At 39.4% G+C, this 1,857-nt stretch overlaps 1 protein-coding gene across 3 annotated transcripts in view; it reads left to right on the top strand.

Moving 5' to 3' along the window:
• The window catches only part of Pcsk2 (proprotein convertase subtilisin/kexin type 2), a 268,460-nt gene that overhangs the window by 248,367 nt on the left and 18,236 nt on the right, over positions 1-1,857 (top strand). For 2 of the 3 annotated variants that reach the window (XM_031372085.1, XM_031372087.1), the window contains one exon: positions 806-1,033. In XM_031372085.1, the coding sequence (XP_031227945.1) occupies positions 806-1,033 (228 nt within the window). The remainder of the gene's footprint in view (positions 1-805; positions 1,034-1,857) is intronic. The other variant, XM_031372086.1, reaches the window with a different exon arrangement.

The raw sequence follows: 1,857 nt of genomic DNA on the forward strand, positions 1-1,857 counted from the left end.
AAAAAAAAAAAAAAAAAAAAGACATTTCTACGTATTATTAGAAATAATCATGTTTGGTTCCTTTTCATTTTGGTGTAGTATTCCACATTCCGCAAGTTGTACCTCAAAAATGTATTCTACTATGATGAGTATTTAAAGAACCACAATTTAGACCTATGAATAGTCTATTGTACTTAGCTGCTAAATTATGTGTACATTCTGCCAGATACATATCTAAGAATGGAATTACAAGCCGGGCGGTGGTGGCGCACGCCTTTAATCCTAGCACTTGGGAGGCAGAGGCAGGCGAATTTCCGAGTTCGAGGCCAGCCTGGTCTACAGAGTGAGTACTAGGACAGCAGGGCTACAGAGAGAAACCCTGTCTCGAAAAACCAAAGAAGAAAAAACAAACAAACAAACAAAGAAACAAAAAAGAATGAAATTACCAAACTATGTCATGCACAACCTTAGTAGATATAGCCTATTGTTTTTTCAATGATTTATAAACACACCAGCAAAGTCTGAGTTCCAATTGCTCCACATCTTTGTCCATACTTGATATTACCAATCTCTCTCATCTTAGCTGCTCCAATATATATGCAAAATGCTCTCTACAAGCACACTTTAAAAGTAAGAACAGCAACAATATTTTTAATTGACATATACAATGGTTCTAGATAATGCATGAACGTCTTTTTGAGTCAAAAGTTCACAGATGTTCCAAAATATGCTAAAGAGACATGTCTTGGGCATTTCTTACATCAGTCATGTGTCTCTTCCTCCATCACTCTTGTCTTTGTTCTGCTCTCTCTGCCTCCCATACCAGCCTGGATCTGACCTGGAGAGACATGCAACATCTGACTGTGCTCACCTCCAAGCGGAACCAGCTTCACGATGAGGTTCATCAGTGGCGACGGAATGGAGTTGGCCTGGAATTTAATCATCTCTTTGGCTATGGAGTCCTTGATGCAGGTGCCATGGTGAAAATGGCAAAAGACTGGAAAACTGTTCCGGAGAGATTCCATTGTGTGGGAGGCTCTGTGCAGAACCCTGAGTAAGTAGGGGCAGAACTTCTTCTGCCATGTGTGAAAGGTACACATTGACTACAATCCCAAAGTCCCTCTCCACGATGGGAAACACCCTGGATTTCATTTGAGGCAATCAATTTCTGGGCAACCCTATAGAGATGCACAGCTGTGCAGGAAGAATGACCCAGAACACAGCTGTGCAACTCAGCACCTGTTCTGTAGCTGTTTCCATAGTTTATAATATTATTTTTAGGTGCACAAATCAATCAACCAATCTAGCAAGCATACAGATCGGTAATAAAACATGGCTAATGTCCCAGAGGCACCCCATAATCTCTTCCATCATTGTCTCCCCAAGAACAAGCACTATCCTAACTCCATAGAATGTTTTGCTATTCTGCACTTAATATAAATGGAACCTATATTGTGTTCTCTTTTTTTGTTTGTTTGTTTGTTTGTTTTGTATTTAGTAGATTTTAAAATCTTGGCTCTTACTGTGGTACAAGCCCAAAATAAGAACAATTTTTAGACATTGGGTTTCATTATAATAAGGCTGTATTTCAATGACCCTCATATCACCAAAGGATTTTACCTCCATCGTAGCTAAACTGAGAGTTGATAGTTCTACTGTACCAAGAAATGAATTGTAGGCTTGATTTTTGGATACAGACTTCCTGCTATGGTCAAAGCTATTTGACTTGAGTTAGTGACTTCATTCTTAGCCCACAGAGAACAGGTTACATTCATTTAAGAAATGGTGTAGGTATTAAGATGGCCTATCTATAAAGTCATTCACCAACTGTTTCAATGAACAATGGTTCTGCTTGGAGGGTGGCACGGACATTAGGTG

This window comes from Mastomys coucha, unplaced genomic scaffold (assembly GCF_008632895.1).
Source record: "Mastomys coucha isolate ucsf_1 unplaced genomic scaffold, UCSF_Mcou_1 pScaffold15, whole genome shotgun sequence".
NCBI classification, from domain to species: Eukaryota; Metazoa; Chordata; class Mammalia; order Rodentia; family Muridae; genus Mastomys; species Mastomys coucha.